The sequence below is a fragment of the Mus musculus genome, chromosome 16 (genome assembly GCF_000001635.26).
Source record: "Mus musculus strain C57BL/6J chromosome 16, GRCm38.p6 C57BL/6J".
Classification (NCBI taxonomy): domain Eukaryota; kingdom Metazoa; phylum Chordata; class Mammalia; order Rodentia; family Muridae; genus Mus; species Mus musculus.
Window position 1 is genome coordinate 27,386,801 of NC_000082.6, and position 14,552 is coordinate 27,401,352.

Sequence of the window (14,552 nt, forward strand, 5' to 3'; positions counted from 1 at the left end):
ACTCCAAAACAGTGTTAAAAACACTAGCGATTGTTAAAAGCAAGGAATAAAATGGACTCTTAGCTGGTGATTTTTTTAAAAAGATTTATTTTTATTGTATGCCTTTGAGTGTCTTACCTTCATGTGTATATGTGTACCACATGTATGCTTAATGTCTGTTGAAACTAGAAGAGGGTATCAGATGTCCCTGACCTGGAGTTATAGTTAATTGTGAGCCACCATGTGGGTTCAGATACTCAGACCCTCTGCAAGAGCAACGGGTACTTTTTAAAAATGAAAGCAACTTTCTAGTTCTGACTGATGAATTTTAAATAATGTCTGTGGGCTGTGAGATGAATCAAATAGCAAAGGTGAATGCCTTTCCTCCCCTGGAGACCAGTGGGAAGAAAGAATAGACTTCCAAACTCTCCTCTGGCCCATCATGGTTGGGTTTAGCATACCAGCAGAAGAATGGAATGCAGACTCTATCATGTCTCTTTCTTCGGACTTTTATTACTTCTCCTCGTCACACTCATCAGAAGCAGAAACAAGGAGCTCCATGTCAGTCTCCAGTGGAACAACGTGGTGGAGAAGTAGAAAGAGAGAAGGAAAGAGAAGCAGAGATACTGTCATTATAAATGCTCTCTATAACTATAGGACAATTTAAAAAACAGGTCCATATATGGCAGGACATTTATAAATACCCCTAAAGCCACTTTGCTATACCTTCCTTCTTCACACTTTGTTTATGGAGTGCTCTCTATCTCTGACAGGGCTGTGCAAAATTTTCTTGTAAGGGTTTGATAGTACTTTAGATTTTGGGCTTAAAAGGCAAAATTTAAATGACTCATATTAAAAATAATTTAAAATGTAATATTTAAACAAATACAGTCACGGGGTTTCAGCGGGCTGGGTTTGGCCTGTGGGTAGCAGCTTGCCAACTTCTGATCTAATTTTTGCTCTCATTTACATCTTAGTTTTTGCTAACCAATTTTAGTGTCAAGTTAAAAATCATACCACTTCCTCCTGACCTCTCACACTAGGAGTCTGAGCTGAGATGGGAAGCCAGTTTAAGCCAGTGGCTGAAGTGACACGTTGAACTTTGACAAGATGTTGGGCTGACATTCCAGAGTTCAATGATCCTGCCAACAAGCTTAACTCTGAGGAGGAACTGTGCTTTGCTACTGTGTTTCCATCAGAAACTGCCCTCTTCTCCGCCTTCTCCTATCTTTGCTTATCTTCAGTTTAGTTTCATTGTCTGCTAGTGAGAGTGGCCGCCCACTCAGGAAACAGATACTAATTTGCTACTCTACCCTTTATGTAGCAAGCCTAGGGAGGTATTCTGCTCCACCGGTTTTGATCTCACACCCATTCTTTGATAAATATGCATGGTTTGTGGACTAATGGACTGAAAGATAAGATTAGTGAAAACCCAGTTTAGGACTGGAATGTTTCCTTTAGGGGAAGAGACAGTTCCTAAAGGAGCATGAATCTGTACTGATCCATAGGATGAAACGCGAAAAGTCGCTCATTTCAGAGAAACACAAATGTCAGAATTATAGACCAGTGAGTGGCATGCTGGAAGGGGAAGCCCATACAAGTCTCTGTCACAATCCCTCCACCCCCGAAACTGAACATCCGATCTGGTAGACATTTATAGTTTTTTGTTGATTGAGTGACTCAGTTCTCCCTGCTGGTTGTGAATATTCCGTTTCCAGAAGGGCCCAGAATTTAATTCAGTGTCTTGTATTCTGGTTTCTTTAAAAACAAAAAAACAAAACAAAAAAAGAAATATAAAGCACACACACACACACACACACACACACACACACACACACACATGTATGTATGTATGTATGTATGTATGTATGTATGTATGTATGTTTGTAAGTATGTATGTATATGCCCACTAATCCCAGATATAAGGATTTGTGGTGCCTGGCACTCAATAAGCACTTTACACAAGTCTTAAATCTCAGAGTGGAGCGCAGATAGGCTCTGTCCCGGCGGCGCCTAGCTGGCAGGTGCAGCCTTGGGGTCCCGGCCTTCAGGCCGCAGAGCTGTGGCCTGGGCTGGGCGCGGCAGGCACATAGGCGAGGGGAGGCGGTCTGGCTCGCACGCCTCTGCGTGCGGTGCAGCCTTGCAGCCCCCGCCCCCCGCCGCCGCCGCCGCCGCCTTTCTGGCACCTCTCTCCCTCCGTACTGGACTCCGGTGCATTTCCGGCCCGGGAGAGTCCGGCGTCCACCCGGGCCAGCCCGCGGGGTGGGCGTGCGCCGTGATCTCCGCGCGCCCGAGGCCCAGCGGCCGCCATGGCCGACGTGAGTGTAGATCAGTCCAAGTTGCCGGGCGTGAAGGAAGGTAGGTCGGGACTCGCGGGCTCCGGGGAGCCGGGCTGCGCGGGGCACGCGGCGCGGGGCGGGCTAGGAGCGCCGCGGGCTGGCTCGGTCCGCCAGCGGCTGCGGGAGGCCCTCGCCTGGCCGCGCGGCCTTGTTCTGCCCTGTGGACGCTTGATGTAGAAATCCCAGCCCTTCCAGGCTGGCCCAGGCCAGGGGGTGGCGTTCCGAGTGGAGTGGAGCCTTTGTTTTGAAACATGACCCTCTCCCTCCTCTTCTCCTTCTGTTCCTCTCTTCTCCCTCCTTCTTTTCTTTTCTATCCTCTACCTCCCTCCTCCTTTCTTTCCCTCCTCTCTCCCTTCCTCCCTTCTCCCACTTCTTCTTCCTAGTCTAGTGTCTGGCTGGCTCTTAGCTTCAAAAATGTTGAAAATCTTAGGGTTGGCATTGCTTTGAATGGTGGACCTCAAGCCCCTATAAAGATGATCTCCCCACTTCCATTTTAATAAAGACCAGGCTGGAGTGGGTGGGAGCTTGTGATCCTGTTACCCCCGTTGCCCCCCATGGCTGCTATATTGAAGTCCAGGAAAATAAGATTGACTAGTACTGGCCAGGCCTAGCTTACTTCATCTCTCCTCCCCTCCCCGGGGCCTAGCATTTTTATTGTTTTGGTTACTGGCTCATCTTCTTGTCACTCTGTCTTTCCCTTCTTGGGAAGCACTGGACTTCCATTATGACAACACCTAGAACGTTCAAGAGTGCTCTCTCTTAAAGCCATAAGTTCTGAGGGGGGTGGGGGGGGGGTCTTTGTTGTGGATCTCTTTTGTTTCACCAGAGATCTGTGGCCAACACGGTCTGGGACTGGGATGTGTGTGTTGTGTAAGTGAAGGAGTTTTTCCTTTCTTGAGACTTTAGGCTTCATTGCCAATTTCAAGTGACTCAGATGGTCTCGCTCTGGCCAATTTGGAAATCCCAAGACAATTAGTGACTACTTGGCTGCATCTGTCCTAGGGTTTCAGAGAAGCACCGTGGCTAGGAGTCAATGATTTTATGTTTAAATTGTAGTAGGTTTGGATCTACTCCATTGTTTCTAAAGAGTAATAATGCCTTCAGGCTGAGCTTTTGGTCTTGGTATTTTTCCATCGTTTCTGTCCCTAACTTGACTTTGGTTATTACAGTTTTTAGTTAATGGAGTCTAAGGAGCCACTGGGAAGACATATCGGTTCTTCACCTGGAGGCCAGCTGTAGAGCTCCCCTCTTGCTTTTGGATATGGGTTTTGTGCGCAAAGGTGTTGGTTTTGTCTGAAGACAAAGTGCTCCCTTGGTAGTACTTTCATTGATGGTGGGTGTTGCTGATACTGGAGTTCAAACAAAACCTGACCTGAGGTGCAAAGCTTCAGTGTTGAGGTGCTGTGACTTCCCCAGCCTTCCACCTGTGCTAGTGACCTGGAAAGAACTTTTTTGTGTACGCTTTGAAACCCTGAGGTCTTTTCATTTTTTTTTTTTTTTTAACCGAGACATGCCTAACTTGTGCTAATATCTTATTTCTCAAGGAGTTCCCCACTTTCCATCTAGGCCTGCAAGAGTCTTTTTCACCCCCCAGCTCTACAAGTTTTCCTATGTTTACTTTGGTTTTCATTCTGGATATTGTGGTGCCGTGCTTGGCAATCCTGTCTAGGGACTCCGATGAGATGACAGGGACATTTAGTGTGGCTCTTCCATGTGTCTTTGTTAAATTTAGAATTTGTCACATGCTCACTTTGAAGGAGGTCAAAAGCTGTTGGGATCATCGTCCTTACCAGTGCCTGGCTCTGAGACCATCAAAGGCCATGATGGGTTTACTAGGAGAGTCCCCAGAGTGGCGAGAATTTGATCTGGGAAGTATTCAAGCCTAATAACTTGCATCTCTCTCATATAATTTTAAATTATGGCCCAGTTACCACCTAACAATCTTTCCTCTAATTAAAGAGAACCGGAAGATACCAGTGAAGAAGCAGAGCGTGTTCTGACACTGAGTAGTCCTGAAGCCCTCAGCTAAGTCCAAGCAACTTAGCAGCACTTTGTTTAAAGTTTTGGCTCAGATATTTGAGCCTCATTAAAAACGCAAACACTACTTCTTGTGTTTTCCACTTTTCTTCTGAATTTAAACTTTGGTAGATTTCTGCAGGTTACAGTTGACATCATGGGGTAGATTATAACAGAGACTGAGAAGAATGGGGCTGTGTGTCCTGTCTCACTGCCCTGTCTTTAAGAGAGGGAAGGCTGCTTTGATATTTGGTGTATCAAAAACAGATGGCAGGGAACAGGACTACTTCACAGTCTTCTTCCCTAGGTTAACATGAAATGCTTGCCTCTTTGGTTTGTATGGAGGGCAGAGCTTCATTGAGAAGACCCTTCAAACATACACAATTAAGAAGTGTATACTTTCGAAAATAACAAATTTGGAGACAACAAAACTGAGTTTATACAAGTGAAAAGAGTTTAAATGTCATTTAAATGCCATTTAAATGTCAGTACACCCCTATTTCCTAATCAAAATATGTTTGGAACCTCCATATATTTTTTGTAAAGGAAATAGTTATTTTCTCTATCAGTCTCCACACCCCCCCCCCCTTTTCATTTCACAATTCTCCAAGTCTTGTTTTGTTTTGTGTTCCTATTGTTCGGATGGCTGGCAAGGCTCATCGTTTGCCGAGTCCATAACAGCCCCTTGTGTGCTTGTGTGTAGCGGCATGCAGACTTACTTTTAGAGTACAGGCCTTGCTTGTGACTCTTTATTTTTTATAATAAACAGTAAAGTTTCATGCAGTTTTAGAAGTAGTTATACAAAGAGTTGCACCTAGGAAGCACTGACTGATTAGGAGTCTCAGACTCCCAGGTTGCACAGTTGGGTAAATTAAATTATTGGTGTAACCTCAGAACTTGGAGAGGAGGGCAAAATCACGCCTGGCATGGTGAGTTAATTGGGTACTTTCAGAAGTCCAGCACACCTGTCCTGTGGGCGGCTCCCAGGGCAAGTTTACCTTTCCTTCTCTTCCAAGTTCCACAGCAGAGTGTGCTGGTTTTCATGAGTCCATGATAGGGTTTCTTTCAAATATTTTATTTATCTCCTCCTTCTTTGCTCCTCATCTAGATCCATGGCTTTTATGGTGCCAGCAGTTACTCATGAAATATTTAAATATGTGAGTGAATAACAGAATGAGTCTACATATTTTAGATCTTCATTGTCTGGTTTCAGATTCTTTCTCTGACTGTAGAATTTTAAAGACATAATTCCTTTTAATTATGTATATCACATATCAATAATGCCACCATTGAAATTGTAAACACACTTCTACATATACACAGGCATATATACACAGTTATGTAGATATCTAATATAAACATGTAAAACATGCAAAAGAAATTGCTTGCTTTACTTCTGGCTTTGAAAATTATATTAGAATAAAATTATACTAAAGGCATCATTTTAAGTACAAAGCAGTGGGACTGTGTGTGTGTATGTATGTGTGTGTGTATATATATATATATATATATGTGTGTGTGTGTGTGTGTGTGTGTGTGTGTGTAATTTTTTGTGTGTGTTTGGGTGTTTAGTCTGTATGTACAGCTTTACCATTTGGGAGCTTGGAGCCGATGGAACACAGAAGACAGTGCTGGAACCCCTGGAACTGGCATTACTACAGATGGTTAGGAGCTGCCATCTGGGAATTGAATACAGGGTTTCTGGGAGAGTAACTAGTTCTCTTAACCTGTGAGCCACCTCTGTAGCTGCCCGATACAGATCTTTGAAAATCTGCTCCTTGCCATATAAGGTGAGAGAGACAATAGCTCCATAATAAAAGTGCTCTGGGCTACATGGCTATGATCTTGCCTTCAGTTGCAGTATAGAATGCAGAGTTGTAGAGAACCTTTTAGATTGAGCTGTCTGTACCATGCCTGTAATCTCAGTAAGCAGGAGAGGTATAAATTTGAGGCAGTCTTGAACTACATAGTAAGACCCTTTGTCAAAAACTAAACAAACATGTACACATTTACATTCTTGTGTGTTGTAGGAGGTGAAAATCTGTTACTTTATTTTAGTGTAGTGATTTCTTGAATGAGTAAGTGCATTTTTCCCCAAATGGGTCTGTAAAATAGAAAGCAACACAAACAAAACCACAGACCCAGCAATACTGCAGGTACAGAGAATACAGTTGCCCTTTAGAAAACAATAAAGCTCACTGTCATTTGTAAATGGACAGAGTAGAAAAACAGTGTATGCTGGCAATGCAGCCCTTTTAGTTACAGGACTCTGGGCAGCAGAGATGGGAATGGGTGGTCATACTGAACAGGTGAGGTTCTGAGGGCCTGTGATACCAGCTCAGTCTGCCCTCCTCTCCCGCCCCCTGCTCATCCTTCCCACCTGTTTCTTTTGAATTGCTGTGTTTATATGTACATCTCACCTGTGAAGTGTGTCAGATTGTGCTATCCATAGTGTTTAAAATACTGGGGTGAACACTCTGAGCGCCAAGATTGAGGGATTTTTCTGTAAAGTGTTTTTAGGGATAATGTTTCCTATGATGTTTCATAGGCTTTATTTTCTAACCAGACATTTTTCTTTTCAGCTCTTATGGTTGAGGAAATAAATTGTGTGAATTATTAAAAATCACACCCCTACCTCAATGATTTTCTACTTGGGAAAAAAAAGAAAAACAAAACACTTGTCTTTTCTTTTGTACTCAGCCTTCATGAAAGGGTTAATATTTAAGGATATGAACTGTCTAAAATTAAATGTTTTAGAGAAGTATACTCAGGGAAACCATAGTTTCTGGTCTTTCCTTACTATCTGTAAGCATTTTCCAGATGTATGAATTTTACTTAAGTCACTAAAAGCATTTTGCCAGGTAGCCACTGTTAGTGGCATTGGATGAAGAATTTTAGTTGGTGACACACTTAAAAGATGTCCTAGCTTCATAGATAAGACAATTAGGACACCTAGATCTTTGATGAAACCTTGAATGGATAATTAGTGTTATATTCAAGAGGACTCGAGAGATTTTTTTTAGGTGTTTGAAATAAGAAACTAGTGTAAAGGAATGCTCAGATAGTTTTAAAAACATACCATCATTTCATTTAAAAGCACAAATATGCACACACACACACACATACATGCACACATACACATACATTGCACACACACACACACACACACTGGTGGGTGTGTGCACAGGAGAGTTAGTAATAATAGTGTCATGAAAACCTTACAGTTTACCTAATACTTGTTTGCATATTCCTCTTCGTCCTTTCCTTTTGCTTCCATTTTCAATAGAGTTCATTGAGCAAAGATTTATATACAGTAAAATATTCTGTTTAGTATGTGGCTGTGAATAGTTGTAGAGTCTGTTAACAAAGTTTGCTTATTTTTATAATTAGACTTCTAATTGAACGTGAACAATTCTCCAGGCATTCTTAATGAACGTCTTTGAGGCATATACTTATCAAGTAATGTCAGTTTTAAATCTTAGTTTAACATCACAGCACTGTGCACAGCTTTATTAAATATCTGTATCTAACCTGTTTTTTAACCTGTTTTTCCCCTCCCTCCCTCCCTTCCTTCGTTCCTTCCTTTCTTTTTTTCTTTCATTTTTTTTATGTCAGTTAGATGTGTAGTAGATGTTCCAGGAAGTTCACTTTATACACAAGATTGTATTTGTACTGAGCATTTGGGAAATATAGATGCAGAATATTTTGGCATCCTTAGCCCAAGGATGCTTGAGTTTTAAAAGTTTTTGCAGTGACTATATATATATATATATATACTTTCTTGACAGGTGAACTGAAGGTGTCTTTTAAGGTTTTAATGGTTCAAAAATGTGAATTATAATGGCTATAAAACTAGAATTTCAGCAAATGTGTTGTAGGACAGTCGTGACAGAGGCAGTGGCTGCTGCAGTGTAGTGATGTTGCCTGGTACTTTATAAATGACAAACAAATCTTTTAAACTTAGTTCAATGAAAATGACCTAAGAGAACTCCCTTAGTGTTACAGTTATCAGTATGAGCACTATTATAACGTTACCTTCATATCAAACTCAGAACTTTACATATGCCAGACAACCGTTCCACCACTGAACTTTAGACCTGGTTTCAGGAGACCCAACTTTTAAAATAAATTTGCTTGCTCTTATCTTTCACCCACTCACCCACCCACTCTCCCTCTCTCTGCTGCTTTCTTTGCTTCCCTTCCCTTCCTTTTTCTCCTTCCTTCCTTCCTTCCTTCTGCTTAAACAATTGGCTGTCTTAAAAAACCCTATGTGCATTTGCATAGAGGAAGTACTACTTCAGTGACTCTCTGCCTCAGTTTGCTACCAAACCTTGAAAGCTTTGCATCTGCTGGGCATTTGCAGTCCCAAGGAAGCTCCTCACTGAAGATAACCAGGGAGGCTACCACTGGGCATTTTTGCTTTGTCTTTTGTAATGAGTCTTCAAGATGGGGTTACTTTCCTTCAGTTTACTCTAGTTTACTCAGTTTATTCTAGTAAAAAAAAAAAAAATTCTTCATTATACTAAAAGTGTGAATGATGCCTTTCTTCTCTGTCTCTGTACCAGTAGCGTAACTAGTTTGTTTCCTGACTGTAGAGGAACTCACAATTTACTTTAAGACTCACATTCTCCAATTTTGAGGACATTTGGAAACTGGAAATAGAGAAAATTGGAGAAAGGACTCAGCGTTCTTTTAGTTCTGTTAATTCGAATCTAGAGTGCTCATTTGTTCCAAGATCTGGGCCAGCAGCTTTTAAAAAACGTTAGTGTCTTCATTTATAGGTCACATTCTGGCTCTGCCTACAAAATGTTCCTTGTTTAATCAGTGATAGCTGGATTCTAATTGAGGTCTGCTTCTTTTGTTTTCCCAGATATCTGTTGTATGGCTTCATTATTTTAAGCTGGGTTTTACTGTATATGTAACTTAATTTTTCTCCTTTTATTAAAAATAGATTCTTTTCTCAAATATTATATCCTGATTGTAGTTTCCCTTCACTCTGCTTCCCTCCCCGCCCCAGTTCCTCCCCACCTCTCTTCCTCTTTGGATCTACTCCCTTTCTGTCTCTAATTTAAAAAGAACAGGCTTTTAAAAGATAACAACCAAGCATAAGAAAATAAAATGTATTAAGATAAAGCAAAAACCATCGTATTGAAGTTGGCATGGCAAGCCAACAAGAGGAAAAGAGTCTCAAGAGCAGGTACAGGAATCAAACACCCACTCATTCTCAGACTCTGAAATCTCATTTAGATACTAAGCTAAAAGGTATAAAATATACGCAGACATCCTGGCTCAGACCCATGGTATAGGCCCTGTGCTTGGTGCTTCAGTCTGAGTTCATATGCACTTTGCTTAGTTGATTTGGAGCACCCTATTTTCTTAAGGGTTTTATTTGATGGAGTCATCCCAATTAGAGTCAGTCTTTCTCTCTCTCTCTCTCTCTCTCTCTCTTTCTCTCTCTCTCTCTCTCTCTCTCTCTCTCTGCATAATGTCTGAGGGTGGGTCTCTTCGTCTCTGCTGTTAGAGGAAGCATCTCTGATGAAGGAATGAGGGACTGATCTCTATATCTATGAGTATAGTCAAATATTAATAGAAGTCATTTTATTGTTAGCTTTTTGTTTGTTTTTGTTTTATAGACTAGTAGTGTCTGGTTTTACCTTCGATTTTTGGGCTATCTAGGCTCTGATTCTTGGTTAAACTACCAGTATGTGTTCCATCTCATGGAGTGGGGCTTAAGTCAAATCAGATATTGGTTGGATACTCCCACAAAGCTGATGCTAACATTGACCTAGCATATTTTGCAGGCAGGGCAAATAATAGGTCAAATGTTTTGTGGCTAGGTTGCAGGTTGGTATTGTACAGAATACCTTTCTATACCACAGATACTACTTTTGGTTAGTGACATTAAAGGCCTCTGGGTTGCTGTTTTCTCCAAGGCTGCTTGGGTGTCCTGTCACCCATCTGTTGCTCTTGGGCTCCAGCTCCTGAGGCTGGGCAGACCCATGCTGTGTGTTCCTGTGCTCCAGTTGGTTTGCAATGACATCACATCAGACACCAGGCACTCCACTTGAAGGTTGTCTTTACCCATCCTGGGATGATCCAGAAGCTTCCGCCCTTATTGTTTCTCTGTTAAAATTCCACAGAGGTGATATTTAAAAGTTCTGAACAGAAAGGGGGCACTGCTGAAATAGCAGGGATGTGATGACCCAGTGGGAGGGAGCCTTGTCAGAAGCCCTTTCTGGCGTGTAAATGTACACCTTCGTTAGCTGTTAAAACCTGGATATCTGTCTCCAAGCCTGTCTTGAGGATCTTAATTTATTTTTAAATTCATAATCATTAAGTGAAACCTGAAGTGTACACTGTAAAATGCAGTGGAAATGATTGAGGCTTCATGCATCCAGTGCTAATTTTACGAAGAGGAAGACTCTCCTTGTCTTTAATTAGCTTTTTGCTTGCTCTCTATTTATGGGTTTCCCTGTATATTTCCTTAAAAGGTAGGGAACTATTTTGCAGGAGAGGAGTTCTACAAAATGTGTGCATTTACAATTCTGCATTAGCAGTATGTAATATAGTTATCATTTTTACTTTTGTCTTATTTTAAGATCAAGTGTAGGAGATGACTCATTTACTGTAAACATTTCTAATGTATACTTTTTCAGTAACTGAGCTATCCCTAGAATTACTTGATTGTACATATTTAAATCTGGGTATTTTGATACATGGATATATGACATAATGTTTAAACCAAAGTAAACGTGTCTAAATATTTATCAAGAGCCTTTTAGCCTATGGAAATACTCATATTATTTCCATTTTATACTGAGTCCTATTGTTCCATAATGTACCAGAAACTTTTATTCCTGGTCTTGAGAACTTTGTACTCAATAAATTACATTCCCCAGATAAGAAACATGTGGTTGAGATTCTCCAAATAAGAAACAGATTAAAGAATTTTCTTAAGGGTTTTATCTGATGAGTAAGCAATGTACGAGTCGGATCTGTGTAGCTCCAAAGATGATGTTTTATTTTCCATGGAAATAGATCCGTGAAATACTAAACAAAATTCACAACATATTCACGTTGCCATGTTGTGCTGTTTATCTTGGAGCTTAGCATCCTTACTGGAATCCATCTCGGTGGGTGATTTTTTGCTTTTCTGCTTTCATAGTAATAGCTGAGTTTCCAGCCTTTTGTTGAGAATAGAGATCTTTCAAAAATTCACTTGTGGGGCTGGAGAGATAGCTTAGCAGTTCTGAGTACTAGGTACTCATTGGACCCACAAGGGAGCTCACAACCCTCTGGAGCTTCAGTCCCAGGAGATCTAAAGCCCTTATTGGCCCTATGCAGGTACAATATACATCTGGTATATGCAAATATACACTCAGGCAATACACTATACATATAAAAATAATATTTTATTTATGTTATTTGAATACCAATCAGATGAATAAGGTTTTCTTCCTCAAAGAAATAAGCAAACTGTCTTAGTTTGGTTTTCATTGCTGTGAATAGACACCATGATCATGACAGTTCTTATAAAGGAAAACACTTAATTGGGGCTGGCTTATAGTTTTATAGGTTTAGTCTATTATCTTCATGGAAGCATGGCAGTATGTGGGCAGACATGGTCTTGGAGCGGTCTATATTTTGATTTGAAGGCAGCCTGGAGGAGACTGGAGTTCTACACTGTGTGGAGCTTGAGCATAGGTGACCTCAAAGCCCTCCCCTACAGTGACATACTTCTTTCAACAAGGCCTCATCTCTTAATAGTCTCACTCCCCATGGGTCAAGCATTTACATACTCGAGTCTGTGGGGCCAAACTGTTTAAACCACCACACAAAACAAAAACAAAAATTAAAAAAAAAAATACTGCACTCAGTTTACATAACCACTTTAAAGAGCTTTGTGTATTTCCTCATGTTTTGTATTATAGTCTTAGGTTTATACTGGGAACCACAGGCTGGTTTCTTTGTAATTACTGCTTATTTAATTTTAGTCTTCCTGTGTGGTACTAGTAAAGTAGGTCTGATCTGTGCGGACCCTAAATCACAAGACTGAATGTAGTCTAGGAAGGTGCCTGTGACCTCAGGGTCATCTACATAGAGATATGGTGATGTTTCAGACTAAATTTGTGGCAATCTCAAGACTTGCTGACTTGTTTCTTACCTAATTTTATTTTACATATTTTGAGGTTACTGGAAACTTGTAAAGATTTTGACAGAGTTATCAGAATGAAAATCTGAATTTTACAATTTTGGGGAAAATCTTTTAGAGATATTTCTCTTGTCTACTTTTCTTATGAGCTGCAATAAAGTTGGAAGTTTTTAGTATAGATTCCTTATTTTTAATGAAATAAATTTACTAATGATAATAGGGGACTACACGGCAACCAAGTATGTACTCCCAGAAGAGAAGTGAAAGCGTACAGTCAGACTTAGATAAACCAATCTTTCAGGAACTAGGACTTAGCATTAGATAGGTTTTCCCCCTGGTAAGTTGGGTTGGATGTGATCATTTGGGTTTTAATGAGCAGCACTAGGTTTATTCTACAGAGGTTTAAGGAGATAGTGGCTTTTCTTTCTAGGCAAACAGAGAACTTGCTGCCAAATCCTATGAGGCCATTAAAGTGCCAGGGACAGTGCTGCTCAGAAAATGAAACAGATGGGTGGAGTGTCTTTTGGGTAAAAGAATTCAAAGTAGGATAAACCAATTCTTATTATCTGGATGATTTTAGAGGAAAAACGCTTTGAAACACTTTTGTTTGTTACTGCATATATATTGCTATAGATAATCTTTGAGAATGCCTTGTGGCTAACAATTGTCTCCTGTTTTCTAGACTGAGGCTGTCTTTGTCAGAATGAGAGGGGTAGTTGTAGAATGACTGGTTTTGCTTCAGTACTTACTGATGGTTTCTTCTCTCATAGTTGAGAAACCACGCTTACACTTACATGTTATCGGAATATTCAATTAGAGAATTTTCGAGCCAGACGTGGTAACCCCTTTCTGCTTTCTTGTGCAGTGTATAATAATTGAGTGTCTCACAGAACTAGTGTCGTATACTATACATACATATACTACAGAAATGTATGAGAGCTTCATCTTTTTATAAAGATAATGAGGAAATTCTGTATTTATTTGAAAATAAATGGAATGTTTTAAAATAGAGGTGCTTCTGTTTTATTAATTTTTATGATAGACTAATTTAGTATTTTAAGTTCAGATGTTCCTGGATTGTTGTAAAGATCAACCCAATACAATGTAATTATTCAAAAGGAATGCAGGCAAATGTTTAGGAGGAAAAAGCTTTTTCAGGTGTGATCAGTTTGATTTTCAAGGCCTGTTGAAAATCATGGCTATACACATTTGCTAATCTGATTACAGGATCCTTGGGTACAATGAGACTCTAGATGAGTGAACCCCATTAACTATGAGGAATGCCCGCTCCCTTTCCTGTTTGAGCTGTGTGATTGTATCTCCACAGTGGTTGCCTCCCAAATGTAGAATGACTCTTTTCCTTTGTATCCCTCTGAAGTTACAAAAACTGCCATCAGCTGTAGAACTAAGGCACAAGAAACAGGAGAGCTCTTAGGACATAGCATCTGAAGCTAAATTAGTGGCTAAAGTAATCACTCTCTCAAGACCCTCAGTTGTTTGTGCAAAGTGATTTAGTAACTGTTGCTTAGAACAGGTGTGCTCCCGCATACCTGGAGACACATATACATACATATACCTGCACACTCATGTTGCATACATGTGTTCACATGTAGTATTGGACTTAGGCATTTAATGTTGTAGAGCCTAATTCAGGTTCCTGAGTGATGCATTTATCTAAATGAGCACTGTTCCATCTGTGGAGATCTAATTATCTAGAATATTGTTACCCCATAAAACTTCTTTGATGATAAAATTATGCTATAGCCTACAAAATAATACTCACCAGTTCCATGTAACAGCTTAGCACTGGAAACATGTCATGGAAAAGGCTGAAATAGGTACATGTGACTAGTATAGTGTGAAAAAGTACTGTGTTCTTAGGTTACAGATAAATAATACTTCAATGGAGCATTCAGCTTTTGGTCTTCAAATGAAGTCTTACCTAATTTGTCTACTGAATGTTGGGACATATACATCACATGCAGTGTTGAGGGCACCCTTATGTCTACTGGATGGCCTATAAGAAGGCAGAGCCCAGCCACCAGTTTGGTGGTCTTCTGACTGAA

The 14,552-nt window shown here is 40.4% G+C and overlaps 1 protein-coding gene across 6 annotated transcripts in view; it reads left to right on the forward strand.

Annotated features, from left to right (window-relative positions):
* Positions 1-264: 264 nt before the first annotated feature.
* Positions 265-14,552, forward strand: part of Ccdc50 (coiled-coil domain containing 50) — a 65,154-nt gene continuing 50,866 nt past the window's right edge. For 3 of the 6 annotated variants that reach the window (NM_001289436.1, NM_026202.4, NM_001025615.3), the window contains exon 1: positions 2,156-2,337. Coding sequence is in view for 5 of the 6 variants with exons in the window: in NM_026202.4 (NP_080478.2) it covers positions 2,289-2,337 (49 nt within the window). In the remaining variant the exon portion in view is untranslated. Of the gene's footprint in view, positions 2,338-3,106; positions 3,189-14,552 lie in introns of those variants that run through there. The other 3 variants (XM_006522483.2, XM_030249249.1, XM_011246002.3) reach the window with 2 other exon arrangements.